The 23816-nt window shown below is 40.9% G+C and overlaps 2 protein-coding genes across 6 annotated transcripts in view; both read left to right on the forward strand.

Moving 5' to 3' along the window:
- The window catches only part of LOC122776381 (receptor-type tyrosine-protein phosphatase zeta-like), a 940026-nt gene that overhangs the window by 472523 nt on the left and 443687 nt on the right, over window positions 1-23816 (forward strand). The window lies entirely within an intron of this gene.
- LOC122776392 (NT-3 growth factor receptor-like) overlaps window positions 6624-23816 on the forward strand; it is a 95245-nt gene continuing 78052 nt past the window's right edge. For both annotated transcript variants that reach the window (XM_044036910.1, XM_044036911.1), the window contains exon 1: window positions 6624-7361. In XM_044036910.1, coding sequence (XP_043892845.1) covers window positions 7084-7361 — 278 coding nt within the window. In that variant the 5' untranslated portion in view covers window positions 6624-7083. The remainder of the gene's footprint in view (window positions 7362-23816) is intronic.

Raw genomic sequence — 23816 nt, forward strand, 5'->3', positions numbered from 1 at the left:
ATTTAGGGTTCAGCGTCTTGCCCAAGGACTTTGCGGCGCGTGGATTTGAGGAGCTGGCTGAATGGACCGAACGACAACACGGCGATTGACCCCGACGGATGGAAGGAAGATTTAGTGCAAAGGTACAAAGAGGAAAAAAAGAAAAACGTGTTTCGAAAGAGCAGGCGCAAGAGGATCGCTGATAGACATAATAAGTGTGGGTACAGGAGGAGGAGGAGGAGGTACGACCGGTGGAGGAAGAAAGAGAGAAAAGAAAGAAGAGGGAATTGCAAAATATGTGGTGGTCAGGTCCATAAAATCTCCGTCAATGCCAGTGACAGTTCAAGCACAACAGGCTCTTCCTCATACTATTGTTAAATGCAGAGTCGCTATCGTGAATACCCACAATTTTAGTTATCAGCGACGCCCTTCTATATGTTTTTTTCACTATTTTCACTCCTCTTTAGCCAATTAACAAAAGTCTACGACATTTTAAGAATGTGTTCACTGCCATTTCCTTTTGGAAACTGAAGTTTGTAAACTACTCCCACACCAAACCCGACATTAGACAAACATGCCATCAATTTAGTCCATGCGGTGACTATTAGAAACAAATCCTCACCGTAAAAAGAAAACAATTCAAATGGTCTTTGCATTTTAAATGAGCGTGTTCACCACCATGCCCCCACACAGTACATTAAACCAGTTCCACATTAACGTCTGTAATGCTCCTGGGCTGCTGCTGCTGCTGCTGCTGGTGGTTTTAGATGTGTGTGGTTTCTGCCACACCCTGATGTGTTTGGCTCTTTAGCAGGCCACAGTCCATCGCAGCAGAGCCACAAAAGGCCCCGAGGACAGATGGAAGGACCAGGACAGGCAGGAAATTCAATGTTTTACTGCTCCTTTGAAAAGGAAATGGATTTCTATTAAAAACATTGTCTGCTTGTAATGTTCTGTGGTTTTTCTGCCGATGTGTGTGCGTGTGTGTGTGTGTACAATGGATGGATAGTGAGCTTGTGTGTTGTACTCTAAAACAGGCTCCTTACAGTCACTATTTTCAGATTTATTGGACTTGGTGCAGTGACTTAAAATATGTATAACAAATACCAGTTCTAAAAAATGACATCACACTCATTGTCTCTATTGTTATTGAGCCTCTGTTTGAACAGCCAGTCAAGCTGTTGTATTTGAGGACCGCTGGAACCGCTGGAACCGCTGGAACCGCTGGAACGTGTTTAGAATTATGCTGCTTTCAATTGTGATTTTTTTTTTTTTACGAGACAAGCACATCCGAGCACTCATATTCTCAAACTGTTAACGCTACATTAAGTTTTCTGAAAGCTCCAAATTCAGGATGTCATGATGCTTTAGAAAAACGCCATTTCTATTTTTTGGCCTGTTTTTGGACCCAAAGAAATGTTATTTTAAACATGTTTTATACTGTACTATTTTAAATTCTGGTGTTCATGTAACTACAGTGTTTTTTTTCTCAATAAAACGTTTTGTTTTTCTTCATTTTAAACTGTTAACACACTATTTTAACATGCAGAGAATTGTAAATAACTGCCAGATATTGAAGGTTATTCCGGAAAAATGGGCAAAAGCTCTGAACTCACAGTACATCTTTTGGCCCTTTTTATGGTTAAAAAGGCCAGAAGGACATTAAAAGATGGACATTTTGAGGCTTAGATGTTAAAGGGATAATTTATGAGGTTGTGATTTGAATTCGAATGGCAAAAAGTAGCCAAAAGCTACTAGTCAAATAAAGCTCTAACATAAATTCAGTCAGGAAAAGGATTCTGTTGCTTGCTTTAATCGCGGTTCAATTCCCAGACTGTTTCCTGTTTTTATCTCCTCTCAAGCATGGACTTCATTACTTCCTGGCTGTAATTTCCTTAAGGATGGGAATGCTCCAAAGTCTTCTGTCATTTTCTGTCCTTCATGCACCATCACGTACTGTGATTGGCGTCTCCAGATATAGGCCGTTTATAAGAAGCGTTCATAGTCGCCTGGTTTGGTGGTTGAAGCTAAACAGGAAGGAATAGAATAACCACCAGGGGGCAACTCCACTAGATGGTCTGTTTCTTATCTCACTCTATCACATCTTGGTTTGTTCAACCTTTTCATTAACCAGTAGCACTTTGAGATTGTGAAAATGAAAAAACTTGTCAGTAAACGTCTTTTTTCTGAAGGAAGTGAATAGACTTCAGCTCTTCTTCAATAGCACATGATTAGACTTTTGTAAATGATGTTCCCTTACATGATTACATGTAAGTGTGAGTGGACGCCAGTGTGAATGGAAGCTGCTATTTTCCAATAAGAGCCTGCTTGCAAAATAGAAATAGGAATGAACTATAACTCATTTATTATCCAGACCACGAACAAGCATTTAGTAATGACTTTGCCCGGTCAAGTTCAGAAGGTGAACTGACATTGTGCTGTTGATAAAAAGGCACAAAGACCGACTGATTCTTTCTTTAAATGTCGCTATCCACCCGTGCAGGTACTGTAAGCCTTTCTTGGCAAAGCACCATGTTAGTTTTTAATTTGTACATTTCTGTCTACCCTCTCATCGATGCTGAACTGAATGTCCTCCATGACTTGAGTCCGCTGTTTCTGACATTTAACAACCATTGCTTCAGCCTGTCATCATTACGTAGGTCAAAAAAAAGTGAACTCAATCTGCATTCGGTGACTATTAATAATTGGCAAGCCGTCACATCAGCAATGAGAATGTAAATGATTTATTTTTATTGCCTCAGATATCATCAGTTGTCATATATGTATATATATATATATATGTATATATATATATATATATATATATATATATATATATATATATATATATATATATATATATATATATATATATATACATATGTATATACACATGTGTGTGTGCCCGTGATACTTAAATAAAAACTCTTTTCAGCCGCCTCGTTTATCAACATTCAATGATTTTCTTTACATTGGTCGCACAATGAATTCTGTGCTGCTTTCTATGGCAGTTTGGGAAATGAAGGCCAATTGTCATGCTGGCGGAGGATATTCAAACATCCGAGCTGCCCAAACACTGTTATAAAGTATTCATCTGTGATTTATTAACAATTAATGACTTCACTAACTTCCTTTTAAATCATTTATGAATAATGTCTGGTGCCAATGGAAATAGCACCGACACAGTGGCAGTAACTGTAATCTGTTATAGATTAGTAATAATAATAATAATGATACGTAATGGAGGAAAACTTTAAGTAGAACAATGGTTCTGCGATGAATAAACCGATCCTGCCAGCGGTTGTTTTCGTGTACCTTCAGTTGTCATTTTGTTGTCACGGTTAAATAATGCAATGTTGTGTTCTTTTCTTCCGATGACAGCAGCGCGCCGTCAACTCCGCCCTCCGCATTCACACAATGTCATGTTCCCACCCCAGAACTTGTTGATCATCTTGACGAGCTGTCAGCCGCACTGAAGACGCACTGAGCGGCGTCCATGCAGTAAAACCTCCACGAATTAGGGAACACACACACACACAAAATGTCTTCTGTCTTCCATTCCGCTCATGTTGTTTGTGTCCTTAACATAGCAGCTTCCTGTATCCGTCCCTCCGTCCTTTGAGCCCCTGTTATGAAGCTTTAAGATTTTGAATTTGACCGTTGCATTGCCATCCATCCATCCATCCATCCAACCATTTTCTACCGCTTTATCCTCCACATGAGGGTCGTGACAGAGTGAAAGGCGGGGTACAGCCTGGACAGATGGCCAGTCCATCACAGGGACACATAGAGACAAACAACCATCCACTCACACTCTCACACCTACAGTCAAATTAGAGCAGGGGTGTCAAACGTGTGTGACACCCCTGCTAGCATTAGTTACTATGAAGTTCCAGCCCTGGAGGTAATATCCCCCCTGCACGTCCCTGACCACTGTCCAGAAGCAGAGCAGGAAAGTTGACACGTCATTGAAGATAATCAACTATAATTATGTCGTTATACATACAGTCATTCCTAAGTTGTCCCCATCTTTCATAAGCTCCCACTTTAGTTTCAGGAATACGACATAGATGTGTAATAAAAAATCATTTCGAGAGTTTGATATGTTGTCATCATATGTGAAATACTCTTTTAGGTCCAGATACCTGTGACTAAAAATGTGTTGTACCTTTGTAGATGCATTGTGATCTTTGAGTTGTATGATATGTTTTGTGAAAAGGTTCATTAAATGTAATTCAACGTTTGAGTTCTTGTTGTTTGTCGGTTATTATGCTATTATTTTACTCCACTTGAGATCAGACTGCCCTGTATGTGACCCCTGACGTACAATGAGTTGGACACCCCTGATTTAGAGTGTCTAAATTTACCTAAACGTGGCCCCTGTTGGATGATACCAAGTGTCAGCCACACTGGCTGTCCACCTATATGTTTACTAGCCGTTTCCCTATAAACGGTACCATCCTTTACAAAAGTGACACCATGTTCTATTGAAGAAGAGTTGAAACTCTAGCAGTGGAGACAATTAAGACCTCAGGAAAATGTTTGCTGGCATTATAAATCAAGTGAGAAGCAGAATTTTCCCAGAGACTTCCACTGAAATTGAGTACTTTTTTCTTTTTTTCTTTTACAACCTGCTTACAGCCGCTGCTTCCAAATCCTCACTTTTCAAATTGGTATGTTCCGTCCACTTCTTACTATACAGTTGATGAAATCACACCTCACATACACACCGACGCAAATGCACGCACGCGTTCGCAGGCCTACACAACTATTGTAGGACACTGCGGTTAATCCTGTACCCTTTTGCAGGACCCGTGTGTCTCATGGGGACCACAGCCCAGTCCTTATAAGGAACAACCTCATTTCTGACGCCCTGCTCATGGTTTGAGGTAAGATTTGTGTTGTAGTTAGTTAGTTAGTTAGGTTAAGGTTATGAATAGAAATATAATGGTGCATGAAATGAATCCAAGTCTGCGTAATGTCCCCTAAAGTGAACTGTGACAACAACAACTTGTCTGTGTGTGTGTGTGTGTGTGTGTGTGTGTGAGAGAGAGAGATGAAGAGTGAGAAGTGGGGGCAGGGTGTTTTCTGTCCATCCATCATGGAACCACAGCCTGGTTACATGCAGTACATTAACTGGCCATTAGGAATCAATGGTTCATCCATAATGCATTATGGTCATAGGTACATTAAGAAGTCATGACATTAATATCTGATTGATGTCATCTGAATGGGTGGGACCAGACGCTTTTAGCCAAAAAGCACAGTGGAATAAAAATAGCAGCAGCAGCAGCAGCAGCAGCAGCAGCAGCAGCAGTGTAGTGTAGTGCTTTAGAGTAAGGACAAATATAAAATGAAATATTACACAAAAGACTAACAGGTCTTATTTCTTCGTTCGTTATCCAACAGGAGTGACATGTTAACCCGCGTACGTGGGCACCTGTAGAGCTTACAGTGAGCATAATCACCTCGTTATTAGAACAGCAGCGTTACCGTTTCCTGTTACCTCAGGAAGCAGCAACATTTGGGGGCGAGGTAAGCCTTAAGTACAGACGTTGCATATGCAGGCGATGCAGGTGGTGATGCAGATCTGATCAGGCTTTGACAGATCAGACCCTTACCCTTAACATTCTGTATCGTGTCACTTTAAAGCCTGGGTAGGGAGGATTGTTTTTTGGTCATTTTAACCATAAAAGGGGCAGAAAATATATATGTAACTAAGAGTTTTTGCCCATTGGTAGTTATTTACAATTGACTGCATACTAAAATAGCGTATTAACAATTTAAAACGAATGTTAAATTTGAAATTTGAACAGTATAAAATTAAAAATAACATTTGTTTGAGTCTTGAATCCAAAAACAGGGCAAAAAATGGAAACTATGTACAGGCGTTTCTCCGACTCTCTCCTCTCTGGTGACAAAGACAACTTCCTGCAACAGTGCGAGTGAAATTACCGTAATAACCACACGTTGGATTTGACTTGCAACTTCTCAGCTTTCAGAAACCTTCTGAATTTTCCCGATAGCACGAACCCTTGCGTAAGCACAGTAATGCAAAGTCTGTGATATGCTCAGTGTTAAAGGGTTAAGCATAACGTAGGGTAAGTCCAGTGATATGAGAGAGATCTATACTCCTGCCTTTTATAACTGAATTATTATATTTCTTTTTTCTTTTGGACATTACTTTTTTGGGGTACTTTTCTGTCCATTTCTGACCCTGTTGTGAATAATGAAGAATACAAAATTTGAATTGAATTCCATGCAATCAAATTATATGTGAAGCTCCATATGGGGAGTGTGGCTGCAGGACAGTTTCATGATTGATCATCACACAGGTTTCCAAAATAAAATTAAAAAAAAAGAGAAAATGTCACTGTGTGCTTGTGTGTATGCGTGCGCGCGCGCGCGTACACATAATACCCGTCACACAATATGCTTGTGTGCGCGTTTGACTCATTTTCCACTCTGTCCAGTAGGTGGGACGTGAGTCTCTCTGCCTCACTTTGCCTCCCAGCATCTGTCTATGTCCCTCCGCCATCCTCGCAGCCTGTAGCAGCAACAGCGTGAGGGAGAGAGAGGGAGAGGAGAGAGAGGAGAGAGAGGAGAGAGAGAGATGACGAACACGACGCAGAGAGAAAGGAGAACAAGAGAAGCGGAATGAGACTTCACGCGTTCAAACCTCTTCATGTCAGACACCTGGTTCATCCACTGGATTCTTTTCTCTCCTCATTCCATTTCTTTCCTGCGGTGTTGTTGTTGTTTTTTTCTTCTCTTCTTTCTCAGTTCATCAGAAAAACGTGACTGGCATCATAAGAATCAGTGACATACCCACACACACGCGCGCGCTCGCGCGCATGGATGGATACGCACGGACGTGAAGGGAGATGTATTCTTTTTTCCTTTTTTTTTTTTTTTAATTTCAACATCCACACTCGACTGCTGAGAGAAATAAGGTGAAGAGGACGCGGTCACGTCACGCCCACCACCGCGCGGAGCGGAGGATTCTCTGAGTCATAAGAGAAAAAAAATAAATAAATCATTACTGCTTTGCTGCAAAGTTGGGGAGAGAGAAAACAAAAATCTGGGGACTTGAATCGTGACAGCATGGATGGATCTGGTGCGTTATTTGGCGCATTCGGCGTGCGTCGCGCTCCCAGGATCTGGTGCGGCTGGAAGGTGTTCTTTCTGCTCACCGTCTTCTCTCACAAGTACCTGAGCTCCTTGCTGGACTGCCCACCCACCTGCACCTGCTCGCCCACAGAGATCTACTGCAATAAGTCCGACAGCAGCGAGTTCTTACCGCTGCTTTCCTTCCAGGGCGCCGACAGCGCGGGGAACAGCACCGGCGGGATCGAGGATCTTTTCCAGAACATCACCTCCATGTAAGTGTCTCCGCTGCGTTCGCTCCAGTCCCTCAGAGCGAGAGAGACCGTGTGCGCTGCGGTCTTAGCACCTCGATCTGCACACTGACGCCATCACAGAGTACAGAACAATGTCCTGGCCTGTAGTTCCACACTGATTTTGGCCTCTCCACAACTGAACCATCAATATCAAATGCAGCCTTTTATCATCTATAGGTTGACTGGTTTTCAACAGGTTGTTGGTTCATGACTTGCCAGGATGGGGAGTTCTCCTAACACACAAAAACCACCTCCACACAGTAAAATATTCACAAACAACAACATGGTAATCATCAACCAGGAAAAAATGAACACAAGTTAGACCTTTAAGGGTTTTTTGGACATTGTCATGTAGTTGTAGTAGTTAATAAGGCCCAGAATCCGCCTCCTGACATGATTTCTACCAGTTATAATGGTGAGAATGGATGAATGAAGCAGTTTTTTCATCACTGGCTCGTACAATGATAGCAAAAAACACTTAAATACGGCCAAGGCTTGATTTACAACTTTTAAACAAATATAACCTCCTGTAATGTGTCACTCTGATATGAGCAGTCGTATTTGAGATGATTGTTGCTATGCAGGATGAATCATTTTGGATACAGACTTTAGTCTAACAATGAATCATAATTCTATATTAAGGATTCAAAATAAATCTTTGATTTTAAAGGCCTTTTGACTTTGTGATGGTCCAACTTGTAAGGATGGATGTGTTATTAAAGTTCTTCTGCAATGTAGTGGTCATCAATACCACCACTAACAGCTAAATCTATTGCCTTCAAAGCTGTTCTTTCCTCCCCTGAATGTAGACGCGTACATCACATTTTATGGCCAGTTCCCTAGAAAATACTGTATGTGGGGTTAGAGCACCTTTAACAAACCCGAGGGAAGTTTACCTCACTCTTCATGATAGGCAGTAATTCCTTGGTCTCGTTGACCTTCGGCAAAACTACTTGGAATTCTCCCGTTGTGCAGAATGTGAATTGGTCTGCATTCAAATCAGTGGACACGAGGAAAGCCTGCACTGTGAATGAGTGAGTGGAAGATTATGAAAACTAAATCCCTGATTTTGTCTCTTAATAAAAGGGTAACTCATTTTCCTCCTTGTCGCCTGGTGCAGTATCTTCCTAAATGCCTTCTCTTTTTTTGTTTATTTATTTATTTTTTAACTCTGAAGAGAGAGAACAACGCTGCCCGGGTTCATACATTTCCACAAAGCTTTTCAATTGAATGCATGCAGACGTGACTCGGTTGCTCATGAGCACAAATCTTTTTAAAGTATATTTTTTGGCCTTTTGCCTTTACAGATTTTATTAGACAGACTGATTTTCCCTGAGTAGGCACTAAACACAGACCAACACACTTTTGATATCCCATTTTCTTTACCTGCTTTTTTTTTGTATCCTTTGCTGTTCTTTGGCCTCAGGACCACACACAGTCACAGATGATGTTTTTCTTTTGCTGGGACATTTGTTTGGAGGAATAAGATAAAAAACACCTGCAACTACTTGTGTCAGTGGAAAATTCTACGACTTTATCAGTGAGCTGATAGAATAAACGACGCAGAAAGGACTTTTAGAATAGTACGCTCCAGAAGCTTTTGATTTGGGGCAGCTCCAAAATGGGTTTCATATTTAACCCTTAGTGCTCACGCGGCACCGGTCTGTCCCGCAGGTGCACCCGTGGTAATTTGCCGTGGGAAAAATACACAACTCCTTATATGGACATCCTGTGGTGTTTGTTTATAAGTCACATTTTTGTGTGTCAAAGTAATGATTCATTTAATATCGCATTTTTAAGTATCTAAAGTAGCAATAATTGTGCTGAAGTCACAAAATAGACCGTTCTTTCTTTTCTTTTTGTTCATAAAAACGAGCCAAGCGAACGTTGAACTGCGACGCGTTTCCCAATTTCACTAATTCAATCCAATTTTAAACATTTCGAGTACATTTGCGTCAGATTGCTTATAATAAAAAAAGAATATCAGACTCTGTATTGCACATTCTTACAGCCTCTGTCTATACTGTATGTTTAAACATAGTCATGGAAAAAAGCAGCCAAAATGCTCTGTGTTCTAAGGGTTTAATATGTTAAATGGGTCACGTATATAAATACGAAGCCTCACAGTTCGCTCCTTGGGCGTGGTCACATGCACACATGCACATGCGTGCGCAGCGGGGGGGGACACACTGAGGAAGGCAAAAGTAGAAAAGTGATTTTCACCTGCTTTTCCCACAGACTAGTCTACGTCTATTTATACTTTTTTTTTGTGTAGAAAAACATGTAAAGTATTATGAAAAAAAAAAAAGATCATCAGGTCTGCCCCTTGTGGCAGGTGAAAATGAATGAATGAGCCCGACTGGGTGTGAGATGGTGAAATATGAACAATTCTCCCAATCCGCGAACATTTGCCACAACCAACTCAGTGTGAGTGCCTTTAATGGCCTCGTGCTTTAAAATCATACATCCCATCCCCATATCACACATTAGTGTGCACCACCGTGCTGTCGCTCAGTGTTCGAGCTGAAAAAAAAGTGGTTTTTCTCTCCCACATTTTCAGTCGTCATTAACCAAACCGACACCAACTGAACATAATGAATCCCAATGACCACAATGTCAGCACTTGAACAAGTGTAAGGAAGTCTGAGGCAGGTTTGAAGATGAACCTGCTGAATTGAAAGTATCCTCATAGGGGTGCAGTGTCTTCTCTATACTGATCAAGTGTCAAAAACCAATCGTCTTTTAAAGCCCCCCGTCCTGCCTGCCAAGAGAATCCCTTTGTAGTGAAAGCAAAGGATTATATTGGGGATCAGTGTAAACACAAACTATGTCATTTTTCTTTCTTTATGACACTGTGATATCGGTGACAAAACGGGATTTCTTTAAAATATTTATGAATATTTTGTTTCTGGCTCAAATAACGGTCAATAATGGCGTCATAGTAAAAATGTGGCGCACTGTAAACGTTGCCCGACTTTGGTGTAGAAAACAAGGCGTTACGTTACGAGAGCAACAGTAGTGAAGATAGCCATAAAATTTTATTGAGTGGTGGGCCATGAACCAAGGAAGGACCCTCAACATTTTGGAACGGATCCGGAACAGATCTGGATAAATGGGAATATAATACTCACTGATATGTCACGGCAATCTAATTTTATTTTTTTATATTTATCTTATCTTCAGCCTAAAATATTCTGTCTAATTTGATCGGTGTATAAAATGAAATTACCGTAACAATGTTAATGTACATTTGACGAGAAACAGGAAAAAACAGGAAAGATGATAGATTCCTAAGCAAGTTTGAACTGAAAAGTTATTCGTGAGCTACACAGAAGACTTTTGTAATAAATTCAAATCGTTGTGGGCCGTTTGCACTCATCTGGTCAATTATAGTCTCACACCCTGCTGTATAAAGTCCACTGCATTGCACACACAAGTTTTCTGCTGGGTAAAAATAGAGCGGTGTTTTTTTTTTTCTTGTGTGAGGATTTCTCACTCAGTCCTGAGCAGTGATTCATTTCATCTGTCTCTACAGTGTCCCTGGCTTTGATAGCGTCTGAAGCCTTTCAGCTGGCACCAGTCAACACATCACAGTGCATTAGGATCACACGGCACAGCAGCGATTGAAAATAAACAACGAGAGCAAAAGAAAGTGGAGGAGCAAACTTTGTGCACTTTTTCTCTTTCGCCGACAGTTGAACAGGTTCACTACAAATGAATCGTAGAGACAATAATATGTACACGCTTCTCTGCGTCACACTTTTTTACGCTTTACATTATACGCAACATGTGGTTATTACGGTAATTTCACTTGCGATGTTTCAGGAAGCACAGGAGGAGAAAGTGGGAAGAACACCTGCACATTGAGATATTTTAAATATGTCTTTTAAATACCGTTCCAATTTCCAATTTAACACACAAAATCTGTTGTTCATCTACAGATGAACCTTTTTGGTTTTTCTTCATTTTCAATTGTTAAAACACCATTTTAACATGCAGTTAATTTTAAATAACTGCCAGATACTGAAGGTTATTCTGGAAAAATGGACAAAAGCACTCCGTTACAGGACATTTTATGTCCCTTTTCTGGTTAAATTAAGTAACAAAGTCCAGACAGACATTTTTGATGGTTAGTACACATGTACACTTAGTCCAACTCATCAGCCTCTCTGATGGCACTGTTAGTCCCTGAGATATTCCCTGGTAAACCCGCCAGTTTTTTTGTATTTTATTAATTCCTCTCTGCATTTAACCCGTCCCCTACTATAGGAACCTTCCTGGAATTAGGAGCAGCGAAGGGAAGGGAAGGAACTCGGCTTGTGACGAGCCAAGATCAAGCCAAGTTCCCTTTCCACTTGGCCATGCGCTGCCCCATTTACATACACAAGTGAGCTGTTGTCACCAGCGAAGTTTTGTTTGTGCACTCTTTGATGCATTTGAAATCTAGCGGTCCCTGAGGACCAGCACTTTGGCTGTAGCTGCACTGTGCTGCACCCCATAATCGCAGCCTTCATCTTCACTCCCATTTCTTTCCCTGCACTTTTTACTCCTGCTAACTACATTAGTACGTTGGTCAGCGCGCGCCCCGTGTTGGTTTTAAATATTAATGATGCAGCCTGTAAGAAACACCGAAGCTAACATTATATGGTCACTTGTTAGGGTGTGAGCACTCACACAGTGGTGCGAGGACCCGAGTGTTAACCGCTATCATCCTCAGAAGATTGTTGCGTGAAGAAGATCAGTTACAATATCAATACATCTTTACAACAGGAGAAAAAAAAACCCAACCAAAAAAACTAGAAAATAGAGAACTTTGGGAGACTTACGTTTGATGGACATTGATTATTTTGCGAGAACAAAACCTCACTTGGTTATCGATCCATCTCGCTGCGAGAATTTTTCAGGGGGGAAAAAAAAGAAGGCGCTGCAGCAGAGGCTCCAGACTTGTGTTTCCACCCAGGAGCAACACACACACACACACAGCTGCTTCCACGCTGGCCCCTTGTTTGTCATGCTACAGTCACAGATAATTTACTGCTCTGAGTGGAAAACACAGAAAAATGGGAGGCACTTTGTGAAACGGGAAGCTTTGTTTTTTAACCAATGTTTTCTCAGGCAGAAAGTTGGAAAGCGGTGGGAGAGAGGAAACGTTGAGCGAGGTGGTTCACCTGAGAGAAAGAGAGCGGGGGAATTGAGTGGAAATGGACCAACGGAGAGAAAGTATTGTACAGTTTGTAATCAGCACTCGACAGCTCCCTGCTACGACACCCGCAATCCCGCTACACAATGTTAGAAACTAGCAGTTTTTGAGTTTATAGCTATGATCTTTGTTTTAATGCTCCACGTGTGTGTGTGTGTGTGTGTGTGTTCGTTTGATAAGATTTCAGGTCACTGGGGGATGGAGTTCAGTTATATATCAGCTCCTGGTCTCTCTCTTCTGTCTCTACCTCGCATCCCTCTTTCACTTTCTGTCCCCACCTCTCCTCTGTCCCCCCATTTGTCCTTTCACCGCAACCGGTCGAGGCAGATGGCCGCGCAGAGTCTGGTTCTGTCTTGAGTGAATGTATGTTGTGGTATTTGAACTCAAGAGGAAAACTTGAGATGTTGCAAAACCCAGTTTAGGTTGAGATTCTTTCAATTGCTGACCCTTAAAACACAGAGAATTTAGGCTGTTTTTCCTATTACTATGTTAAAACACATACACAGAGGCTGTAAGAGTATAATCTGCAATATAGAGTTTGTTATATCCTTTTTTTTCTTTCTTTCTTTCTTTATCTGATGAATTTATATATAGTTTTTTCACCAACTATATAAAAACACCTGAGCAAAAAAAGTACTCAAACCTTTTTAGAATCTGATTGAATTTGTGAAATTTGGAAATACGTCACAGTTCAAAGTTTGCGTGGCTTGAACGGAAATAAAGAAAAACCTTGACTCAGCAACAAATAATAAAAAAAGCATGTTTTTGAAGCCTGAAGATTTGACATATAAAGACTCCCGCCAGGATGCCCATATAAGGAGTGTATTATTTCCACGGAATGCTTTGATCTCGTGAGTCACCTTGCTTCCGTTTAAAAGTTAAAAAAAAAAAAAGTAACAGCACGCACATCACTTTTTGCCCTGAGGCTTGAGCTTATTCAGTATAATGCTTATTAGTAGCCATTATGCACCACATCAATGTGACAGCCTGCATCATGTCAGTCACATGTGCTGAGTTGCTGTTAAAGCAATAATGTGACACTGATGTTCAGTGGACTGCTTCCTTCCTCTGGGCCGGACAGCACTTAGTGGTGAGCAGATAAAAACACACTGTAGAATCATCTGAAACATGGACGTCATTGTTGTTTCATTTTCATTTTAATGGGGAAATACAGATAGTTCTGGTTTTTTTCAAGTGAGGTGACAAAAGAATCACCTTATAAAATCTGTGCGTACGAACAGCAGATGTTTGTAACCTGCTCACTCTCCCGCACCAAAGTAAAAAAATAAAAAAGCTACTAGATTGGTAAGTTTATACCAACACATTAACACATTTGACCTTACTGACGGAGGCAGCAGTGAATCAACAGCTTGTTTGTGCCGTGATGCAAAAATGACTGATTCTCTCTCTATGGGATTTGGCGTGCGGGTAATGAGCAGACGCAAAACTTCGGTTTCCAGTGAGACAAAAGGCTGATAATCGCACAGCAAGATAAAACATTAATATTGAAGAAGTAAGGTTTACACACACACTTTAGAAAACAACAACCCCGGAACTATCCCTTTAATTACACAACAGCCTTGTCAGTATTCTAATGTATTATGTCAGAAAACACCCCCGTGCATGCTGGGATACGCTCTCGTCCACTTGTGACCCTGCACAGCCTGAATAAGAAATGGATGGATGGACAAAGGCTCTGTTTCTAAATCCCTCATATCAGATACCAAATGATGCCAGGTGTTGTTGCTGCTGTGTGTCCAGGTCAGTGCATTAATGCTAATTAGTCAAATGCAGCAAGTGGAGCGAGACAAAGGAACACTGAGTCCCTGAGAAGGGCCACCATTGGCTGACTGTAATGTTTACCTATACACTACTACTATATCTACAGTGTTCAATGCGGTGGGGGATATGACCACACCTTTAGCCAGATATATATGTGTTAAAAACAAAGCACCTGAGGTAACCTAGTAACCCTTAGTGGTCACACGGCACAGATCTGTGGACATCTCCTTATATGGACATCCTGGGGGTGTATGAATTATAGATGAGATGGTGACACTGTTCCCTCCTGACAATCATTTTATTTTCTATGTTTTAAAAAGAAATCCTTCAGTGTGCGCACGTTTGTCGTTTTCAGAGGCATTTCTTTTTTTTTTTTCTAAAAGTTCCTCCTGATGTAAGTAACGCGACCCGATTTCACAATCAATCAGTGCTGTAAAGGTCCTGTTGTCCACGCTCGCCTTAACAGAGCTGTTTATGAGACACATTATGACAGAACATCAATGACTGAGGATCAATGCGGCGCTCATGTCGATGCTAAAATCCTGTCATTTATGGAAAGGGAAAAAAAAATGAGATCAATATTTTTAGGTAATGCAGTAATGCTGTCTGAGCATGTCAATAATTTCCAGAATTATGAATCACATGTAGGTCAATGGGATGTCAGACGTGCTATTGTTTAAAAGGCTAACAGCTACACGCACACAAGGCAAGGTGAGCTTTTACTGTAATTACCCTTTTCGTGAGACGTCCTTGAAAAAGAATAAACACCGTGGAACAGTATCATATTTGTTTGTATGTGTGCATGAAGATTATAGGTTTGTTGTTTTTTCATATATCTTAGGGACATCAATACTCATTAATAGTGATTTTCCATAAATATTCATTACAGCTGAATAGAAATCACACTTTAAAGCTTCATTAGGCAGAAGTGCTAGATTGTTAAAAGACCAAGTGTTGGGACGGAGGCTCTCTGTCCCAAAGCAAGACTGCAGACTTTCTTTTTAGGTTTCTTTGCAGCATCCCAGATGCTGGAGTGGCAGTCTTTACACTGAAGGGAACTGTAAGCAGAGCAGTCCAAGTGGCCAATAGTCTTCGGTCACAAGTCCAATTCTCAGAGGTGCAGCGGTGCCTGTCTGTCAGATCGCTTTGTGTACCTTATGCTTAAAGGTTATAATTGATTTATTGATTAACCCTTAGTGCTCACACGGCACAGATCTGTGCCCCAGGCGCACCCTTGATAAATTGCCTTGATAAACTCCTTATGTGGAAACATCCTGGGGGTGTGCTTAAATGTCACATCGTCAGGCTTTAAAATTTATTTTTTTGAATTCTTATTTGTTGTTGAGTCAAGTCATGATTCATCTTAAATTGCAATTTTGTTTTGGATATAACCTTGAGTAACAATAATTGTGCAGAGGTCACGATACGTAAAGTCAGAACTGTGACGTATATAAAAAAGTTTAAAATGCTAGCATACTAGCATTTTATTAGTAATTATTACGCACCTATTTAGACCTTATTCTACATAACCTTATTCTACCTCTATTACAACATGAATTAATGAATTTTTCCTTAAATAAGGTGTTAATACGTGCTTAATATTCACTAATAAAGGGCTAGTATGTTACTTATATGCATGTTAATAAGCACCTAGTTAATGGTGAATATGTGTTCCTTAATATAAAGTGTTACCAAAATAAATCATTTCATCAGATTGCCTACAAGCTGAAAAAAAGCATATACAACACTCTATATTGCACATATATGCTTATAGCCTCTGTATCCATTTCATCTTAGTAATATTGTCCCTGTTCTAAGGGTTAAAACCCCTTGAAACTGAGTCTGTATAAAGGATAAAGGATAACATTTAAAAAGGGTAACAGCTACTACAATTTAAAATGAAGAATATGTTGGGTTCCCATGGGGTTCATCCTAAAACAAGCCTGTTCTGTTAGACCACTCTGTAACTGGAACTTAGAATCCCAAATTGCCGGGCTCTCTTGTGGTCTCGTCGTTTTAAACAAAGCTCTCAGTCCACTGTCATAGCTAAAGTGACTCCATTAGCCAGACGAGCCAACAATGGAAGTGTGTGTTTAGGTAGAACCTTTGTGTTGCAGTCCCACCCAGGGTAACAATCAGCTTTGCACCTAAACTCAGCTTAGACACTGTGCAAACATGCCTACACATTTTTAGAGGGTGTGTGTTTGCTGTCCCTCACCCCTGCCCAGTCCCCCCACACCCCCCCCCACTGTGGGATTAGTGTTGTAATTGTAATTGTCAAGGACAGTCAACGAATGGGAAGAGACATCGAGTTTATTTAAAGACTGATATCACCATTTAGTGAATTGATATCAGACAAACCAAGTGCAGAAAATCAGTTCTCTTAATCCCGCCCCTATTCTGGAGACATTTTAGCTCATTTCGGTTGGAATTATGAACTACGTTGAATTAAGAAAGTTACACCCAGACTGTTCTCCAATGAAATGTGGCTATTGGTTGCATAGTTGATGGGTGAGAATGCGTATCTTGCTGTGTGATTATTGCTATACATCCGCTAGGGGCGCTGGTTTTGAAAACCTAGACCTAGGCCGTAATTCCTGCATACGAGCTATATGTACATTTCATTGGAGGACAGGTTCTCTTCAGTGATCTTCAGCCGCCCATGATGACAGGGGGGAGATACGGCTGTTATCTCCTCTTCCCCATCATCTGATCTTCATCTCTGTTGTCTGGACTCCATGTCATCAGTACGAGGAGGCGTTAATTCGTAACACATCAGCAAGCATTTTCCCCATGAGCACATATATTCACACGGCGTCCTACAAGGTTGACTTGTACCAATGAAATGAGGCTGGAAATCTTGCTGTAATAGTGTGTGATTGCCAACACAGTGTCACATGTTTGTGTTGGTGTGTGTGTGTGTGTGTGTGTGTATTGGTTGCAGTCTAATCACTGTGAACAGAGAAGGCAATTTGTTCAGCCAGAACCCCTTTTGTGTTGATAAGCTGGTCACCCACCCTTCTCGCTTCCTCTCTCTGTACACAGCCAGTGCAGTTCCCTTCTGCCCTTGTATTGTACCTCTTCACAGCACTGCATTTTAACCTAACCCAAATCCAAACCTAAAATTAAAACTGTCTCAAACTTAACCATTTGAAGTTGTGACAGCAAGGCCCCAGAATCCCGGTGTCCCTCAGATGGAGGCCTTCTGCAGTGACCCACATTCAAAGATTCTGTTTGTAAGACTTATTAACAGCTAATGGTGAGGCTGCGGCTTGTAACAAAGGACTTTTCCGCTCGCCCTAGAAAAGATATCCTTGTTTGTTTTGTTGTTGTTTTTGCTTTGTCATTCATGTTGTTAACCTCTGCTCTTAAAATGTGAACGGCGTGTTCTGGTGAGAAATCTGGACACAAGATGCCAGCCTTAAAGCACGTATCAAGGCTTATTCATTGTTTTTCTTTCACAGCGATTATACGCTTACAACAAACAAACTTTACTCCCTCCTTAAAACTGCAGCGTGTAACATTTAAATATAAACAAATATCCACTGCATTCAAATTCACTCAGTGCTGACGAAGCCTCATGGGCTTCACATGACTCTCTGTGCTTTTCATCATACGAAGTGTTTAGACCCCGTGTCCCCCGGTGACATTCCTGCACTCCACACAGGAAGTCATTTGCTTCATGTCAAGAGGGAGCACCGGCAACGTTGGTGACATGAGAGGGCTGCAAACAGGTTGGAGTTGCAGTGAATTTAGAAGTGAATTTTACAAAGTTCAACAGTTTGACTCGGTAAACAATTCTTGCCTCTGCATGCACTTTCTGATAGTATATTTATATTCTGTTTACAAAAAAACAAAAGAGAATAAAAATAACTACAACTAAAAACTGCAACGAAATTCACCATAGTTACACATTTAAAGATAGCTGCACATCTATAGTATCCTATTAGTTACTGCATCAGTCACAGGTCACTGTAGGACAATGACTCAATGAATCGCAATATAATTTTCTCCAATTCCAATATAGTACTACCTCAGATGTGTGAAAGGTCAGATTGTTTAACCCTTCGTTTTAACGCCGCAGGCTCACCCTTGGTACATTTCCCCTTTGTCTATCCTGGAATGGAGTTTTTTTTTGTGTGCATAGACTGATTCTCGAGAGACTTTTGTGGATGGCATGCCTTGACATGGAAATCTGCCAAGTTATTTATGGTTTTTATACACTTTTATGCGTCAGAATACATGTTTTTACACGTTCAAGCCTTGGAAACTCTTTGATTTGTCTGACAGCAAATTCAATCTTAGTTCAAGAATTTTGCTCAGGTGTGTTTATAGTTAGGGTTATAGAGTAACATAGTATAGTGTTTAATTGTTTTCTGCCCGTAAAGAAGCTTAAAACAACAATTATTTGGGTTCTCCATCTTTTTCTCGGCAGCACAAATCAGTCTCTAACTGCCTGACATCAACTGTGATCGTCTGCAACATCAACTGGTTTTAAAAGTTTAATTGTGACAAGTCATATTTGCTGACCTCACTATGTGCAACAATGAGATAAATGTGGCCCGCAGCTCCAGTATATATGCAGGTTTGGAAATGGTCGCAGATACAGAGACGTGTTCATATCCGAGTGGAGTAATGTCTTGGGATAAGATGAAGTGTCTCCGAGCTTCAGCTGCTGTGGGTGTCTGCGGAGAGAAATTCCACACAGGGCCACATTAAGAATTAAACAGCATGTCCTCCATCATTATCTGAACATCATGTCTGGTGTCTTTTATAGACTCCTCTGATCATTTGTCAACCAGTGAGAGTGACTGATGATATAAACTGTAGTTGAGTGCTGGGCCCTGCATGCTCAGTGGAGATGGGAAGGCGAGGGATGAACCAGGCTTATTTTCACTCCTACAAATACCATGGACAGGAGGAATAATTAGAGCAAATAAACCTGTTTAATTTTTCATAATCGCTTGACTGTTTTCTTAATAACAGCCTGACCTGCAATAAAAATGTTGCTATTTTACTTCCAAGACATTAGAAATATAATATTTGTGTATTCTTTACAAAAAAAAGGTGAGAGGAGGTGACAAGTTGACAATAACAGACCATAAAAACATTACATGAATGTCAGATATCCGCTGAAGTGTATGAGAGCGAGCCTTAGTTTATCATGGCTGAAGCTCCCTGTTTTGCTTCCTTGTCTGGGAGAAAAGTGTCCACACCAGCATGTCTCATCAATTTCCTCTTTCCTTTCAGCTGTTTATATATTTTTTAACACACTTCCAGTGCAGACCCTTGTTTTTCTTTACCTTGAGTAGAGATGTTTTTGACAGGGAGTAGGTTCTTAGGTTCAAAATTGTTCAGAGCAGTGGCGATTGCTCTAAGACAGCAAGGGAAGCTCAGCTTCCTCTAAAATGTCAAAGTCAAATACTATGTACTGTGTTGTTTTTACATTTCAATACTAAATGTGCGCTACAGTGCGATAAAATGGGATGGCATTTTCACTGCATTTTCACTGTGGTGAGCTCGACAGCGATGGGGCAAATGTCTCTTCCGGGGAAGCTCAGCTTCTCTGGGAGTCATTGGAACAGTGGGCGAGGCGTGGACAGTTGGCATTCTGCTGGATGATTGGAGCAACTGCCTGAAAGGCGGAGCCAGTTTTTGAGCCAGTTTTTGATTGACATTTTGCGAGGGAAGTCTGTCAACAATTAGCTGGTTATTGTGTGACATTTTCATTTGTACATTGTACACTGTAAATAAAAACACTATTATAGCATTTCATCCATTCATCCATCCATCTTCTACTGTATGAGGGTAGCAGGGGGTGCTGTGCCAATCTCAGCTGACACAGAGCCGTACAGCCACTGGTTCAGTTTCCTGCTCTGCTCGTTTCCCCCGTCATTACGAGGCCCTTACCAGTTTACCCACTGTGTCAAATCCCGTACCACATTCATAACCAAAGAAATGGTTAGCATTGCCCTCATTTCAGACACAAGTGCAGCAAATGGTACCAAGAGTATCACCACACTGATATGCACGTGTGTCGACAGTAAAATAAATAATATAAAGTTGGCTTAGAAATCCGAGCCCAAAAATATCTGTGTTTGCTTAATGCAGATTTAAAAAAAAAAAAAATGTGGAAGCTAAATATCGTACAAATACCGATGGACAGCTCACCACTTAACTCCTGTCATGTGGGAATATTCGCTGTTCATCATTAACCTTCGCTCTCATTTGAACCATGAAGATTCACTCAACCTTGCCTAACGTGAATGATTCATTTATTACGGTGCATTCATGAGTTCACTGACAACTGGTGTTTTATCTTGTTTGAACTACTTATGGGTCTGTCTGGTGGTTAGCGCGGTGCCGGTAGTGTACAGTGAGGTGTTCAAAGCTTGAAAACTAATGAGCTAACAGAGCTACAGGCTGCTGATTAGAACTGCCGAGTATGCAATAAGGTCTGGTGTGCTTTTCATTAAATGGGAGTCCTTTCACATTAATCCTCTTGTGCTTTGATACATTGTTACTAGCCACGCCAAATTAGCTCTTTGTTGCTGCTTTGTGTGTTAAACGCTGCAGTGATATCGCAGAAATCAAGACGTTTTCAATGAAATGATGCAGTGATGGTACAAGGAACACCTGTACAGTACAACATCCCGACCGCTGACTACCACATATAGAACTTCTTTTGGTGCATTATTGCAAATTGTCAAGTCACCTTAGTCTCACAACTGCTTTCGCCTGGGCATTTCTGTTTTGATTGGGTTCTTTGCGCGAGTAAAGCGAGCAAACACAACCGGCGACTACTTGTCTGGAGCTAATGCTAGAGCTAACTATAGTCATAGAAAAGTGCGACCAACAGCTTGAATTAAGTGACGCACACACACATAGTTTCAGATCTAGTAGTGACATTTCCTTGCTCAGTTTCCCTTCTCTTTGTCTGGTGTCACTCACTTGTCAATGTCTGCTATAACATCAGTACATTGGAAGAGTCAGTTTGGTCATGTCCCAAAAATATGTGAAATATTTCAACTTCAGTGACCAAAGTCCATCCATCCATCTTCTACCGCTTTATCTTCCACCTGAGAGTCGCAGGGGTCACTGGTGCCAAGCCCAGCTGACCTGTCCAGGGTCACCAGTCCATCCAACAACCATCCGCTCTCACACCTATGGTCATTTTAGTTCAGGGGCGACATACAGAGCAATTTGGCATCAACTGGGCCGGACCAGTAAAATAATAGCATAATAAACTATAATTACACAAATTGAAAGTTTTACATTTTAAAGAAATATCTTTTGACAAAACTAATAAACAACATTACAACTTACAGATCACAGTGGATCTACAAAGGCACGAAACATGTAGTCACAGGAACTTAAATTCATCCTGGGGGCCGGATTGGATCCTCTGGTGGGCCGGTTTTGGCCCGTGGCCTCGTGACCAAAGTCAATGATACAAATAATGTGTGTCTTTGTGGGATTCACCCAGTTTGTTCGCCCCACTTTGGTGTAAACACACCACAATTCAATAATACACAGTTTTCTCCAAATAATAGCTGCATATGTGTGTTTGTATGAGGGTTACATAGATATAAGAGGGCCAGAGTTAAAAATATGTAATATTTTCTTGGGGTAATTTGGAAAAACCAGTTCAGAAACAAGCATTGTTTGAAGCTGCTTTGTCTCAGCAGTCTGGCTTTCTAAGCTTTAACTCTGCTCCTTTTTTTCCTCCTTAATTTTATATTTCAGAGCTGAAACCCTGAAGGCACTGGAATTTTTTATTTCAGTTCTATCACTCAGCTCCCTTCTACAGCTTCTACAAGATAAATTAGTTACACTTTAAAGTCCCTCTCCTGCTGATTAAGACTGTGGGAGCCAGTAGTTATAAAGTCAAATTAATCACAAGTTCACTGAAAGAGCAGCACTGTAACTAGTTTATAATTATACTATAGAAAAGAACATTTTCAAAAGGAAATACAGCCACAAACCACAGAGGGGAGCAGGAAGGATGAGAGGGGATGGATAGAGACGTGAGGTGAAATGAGGCCGGAGAAAAATAGGTGTTAAGGTGAAAGAGAGAGAGAAATAAAAGTGACAGAGAGTGAGGTAAGTGAGCCCTTAAATTGCATTGTAACTTTAAATTACAGATTTAAATGTATCGCAGGCGCCTGAATGCAATTGAAATATGTTGCTATTACAAAGAAGGCTGTGGTAATTATGTTTTTAGAGCCACAGTGATTATCGCGTGATCACAGCCTGGAGCTGTGCTGCTGACACAGTCACAGCCTGCTGTAGAATGAGGGAGGCACTTTCACTATAGATGAAGCTTCAAGCAAGAGTCCACAACAGCAGTTTTGTAATAACAAGACAAACATCACATTCATTTAGCAAAACAAAAAAAAAAAAATGGCTCCCATAACTTTGCCGGTGCTAAACGCACAACTGTGCACCGCCATGTCAGACCAAAAGAGATGGGATTGTGTGTGTGTCAGCCGCGTTGACAGGGAACCAGGCATGGAAGATTAAGTATGCATCAAATGGCTTATGGGTGTAAGAAGAGAGAGAGAGAGGCTTTGGAAGCTTTGGAAGTAAAACCAGATGGACGCATTCAGCCTGACGATTTCTACTGGTGGCTTGTCTTGTGCTGCGTTACAGGTACAAATGTCCTCTTCTTCTTTTGACCTGATCTGGAGAGTGATTGGATCTAGGGCTGCAACTAATGATTATTTTCATCATCGATTACGCGAGTAATCGTTTGGCCCATACAATGTCAGACAATTTTGTTAATCAGGTTTTCTCAAACCTGGAAATGATGATGTTCTCAAATGTCATGTTTTGTCCACAAACCAAAATGATTCAGTTTTAATGATTTCTTTGTGATATGGAGCAAAGAAACCAGAAAATATTCACATTTCAAGAAGCTGAAAAATGGGAGAATGGGTGAAAAATTCAAAAACTTGGTTTAATAATGAAAAAACAACCTCAAACCGAATAATTGTCTCAGCAAGTTTGCTAAGTATGCACGAGATAGAAAGTCGCTGGCTTCGTGTCCTAAAGTCAAATCTTTATGGTATGCTCTGTGCATAATTTTTCAGGCCTGGAGTCAACTGGCATGTCCTTAACTTTAAAGCTCAGAAACACTTTTCCCTCCATGACAATGGCACACAAACGGCGTGTGTTTGATCACTACTACACAGGCTTTGGCGGCGAAAGCCTTCAGTCATACAGAAAGGCAGCAGCACCATCAAAGGCAATGTGATAACATCTTCAAAAGAAAAGAACAATTGAAAATGTGTCAGAATGGTTTCAATACAAAAGACAGCACGGACAGGAAGGGACAACAAGAGAATGTCAAGTTTATTTTCAGGCATTAAAAAAGTGTATACAGGTTTTATTTTTGGTGTCCCCCCCTTCAGGAATTGCTCTTCTACATTCACGACCTGCTGTTCGAGTGCATC

The sequence above is a fragment of the Solea senegalensis genome, linkage group LG10 (genome assembly GCF_019176455.1).
Source record: "Solea senegalensis isolate Sse05_10M linkage group LG10, IFAPA_SoseM_1, whole genome shotgun sequence".
Taxonomy (NCBI): Eukaryota; Metazoa; Chordata; class Actinopteri; order Pleuronectiformes; family Soleidae; genus Solea; species Solea senegalensis.